The 1,987-nt window shown below is 32.8% G+C and overlaps 1 protein-coding gene across 1 annotated transcript in view; it reads left to right on the top strand.

The window, feature by feature from the left end:
- Positions 1-1,987, top strand: part of LOC107590490 (formin-like protein 3) — a 43,773-nt gene that overhangs the window by 8,391 nt on the left and 33,395 nt on the right. Inside the window, exon 8 of the mRNA XM_016279243.1 lies at positions 670-832. Coding sequence (XP_016134729.1) covers positions 670-832 — 163 coding nt within the window. The remainder of the gene's footprint in view (positions 1-669; positions 833-1,987) is intronic.

Here is a 1,987-nt window from a genome sequence, read left to right as displayed (position 1 = left end):
ATATATATATTATAATTTATAATAATAGTGTTAGCTTTAGTTTTAACTATAATAACCATGGGGGAATCAAAATACCATTTAAGCCATTTTAGTATAAATGCATTTGTACAATATCAAAATTGCTAAATTCATTGTTGGTTAATTATTTAAGATGATGAATTATGAGCATGTATTTGAAGAAGTCTCTTATGCCCACCAAGGCTGCATTTATTTGATCAAAAATACAGTAAAACAGTAATATTGTGACATATTATTACAATGGACACTAGCTTAAGTAAAAAAGTACATTTTATTTTATTTCATGAAAATGTTTGTTTTTTATGATTGTAATTTTAGTTTCTAGTTTTAGTTATAGTTTACTACAATAACCCTGTTTGACACAAACATTTGATTTAAAATGCAGAATTACCAATTTTATGTTTGGTGAAAGAAAGCCCCTACATGGGGCTCATTTTTGTTAAGTGTGTGTGATGATGTTGTTTGCTTATGAATTCACTAAAAAGAGTAATTCAGCATTGCATATTGCAGTCGCAGCATGGCTGTTTCATCAGTGAAATTGTTGCGCTAAATCTGTTTCTGCTGAAAATCACTTGCATTCAAGGCAATGTCTTGATATGAAATAATATCATATGAAATAATGGAGGTATTGACGGTTCCCTGCCTTTGCAGATGGAGAAGTCGATGTGGTCTCGCAGTAACCCCAGGAAGATTGAAATCGACACCATGCGCTTGTATGAGCTGTTTGGAGTGAGAGAGACGGGCCGTGTCGGCACATCAGAGTCCATCAGTACTATGGAAATCATGTTGAATTCAAAGATCGCTCACAACTTCAGTAAGTAGTTGCACGTTTTTGATGTTTTGACCTCTCAGACCATTAGCCAAAATCTTTAAATGAAAACTCCCCTTTCACCCTTAACATTTAGAAAGTCACAACCAGGATATTCTTCAAAAATTTAATGAAAGGCTTGAGGACGAGTAAATGATGGCAGATTTTCATTTTTAAGTGAACTGTTCCTGTAAAGTAAGAGGATCATAGCCTTATGTTGTTGCTTGAGGAGAAATATCAGGCCGTGGCTCGTTATAAATGATGAATTTGTTGTAGAAGTTGTGGAATCAGTCATGGTGGGGTGGTGCTATTACCTTTCTAAGCAGTAAGATTTTCACCTGGAAGATGATAAAACAGGCAAAGATTATAATTCTAGTTACATTTATTGATGTATGTTCAGGTTTTCATGTACTGTACAGCTCATTGATATATAAACACACACAGTGAGCCCAAAAGTCTGAGATCACGTTGAAAATCTGAATCAAAAGCTAATTTAAAGGGATAGTTCACCTGAAAAATTACTCACCTGGTTGTTCCTTTATTTCACTAGTGCGCACTCCTTCGTACAGATCAGTGTTGTTTTTGCTCAAACTAAAACTATTAAACATTTTTTTCATGGTTAAAATAAAGCTGAAATATGGAAGGCCATTTCCACCACTGAATAACAAATCAAAGAAATGGTAATAGCGACTTTTTATCTCGCAATTCTGACTTTTTTTTTCTTCGTGAGATATAAACTCGCAATTGTGAGAAAAAAAAGAATTATAAGATGAAAAAGTCACAATTACCTTTTTAACATTTTATTCTGTCACGGGAACGGACTTCCATACTGAAATGAATTCAAATATTATAAAAAAATATAAACAAAAATTAGAAATGTTGCATTGGCAACTAACTGAAATTAAAATAAGTTGAAGTGCTGAAATTACTAAAAAAATACAAATAATAATAAATTAAAGCTAAATACAAATATAAAAAACAAATAAATAACCTAATAAACATCGTTTATGTATCTTTACGGGTTTCGCTGAAGCATTACACAACAAAACGGCGGTTAGAAATGCGATGCCTTTGCCCGATTCATTACCACATAGTTTTATTTCACAGAAGCACACATGTAGCAGACATATTAAAGCTGCTCTGCACACAATGCAGTGAAAA

Source organism: Sinocyclocheilus grahami, unplaced genomic scaffold, assembly GCF_001515645.1.
Source record: "Sinocyclocheilus grahami isolate Dianchi unplaced genomic scaffold, SAMN03320097.WGS_v1.1 scaffold128.1, whole genome shotgun sequence".
Lineage (NCBI taxonomy): Eukaryota > Metazoa > Chordata > Actinopteri > Cypriniformes > Cyprinidae > Sinocyclocheilus > Sinocyclocheilus grahami.
Note: the sequence above shows the minus strand (reverse complement) of the source record. Positions and strands in the feature narration are given on the sequence as shown.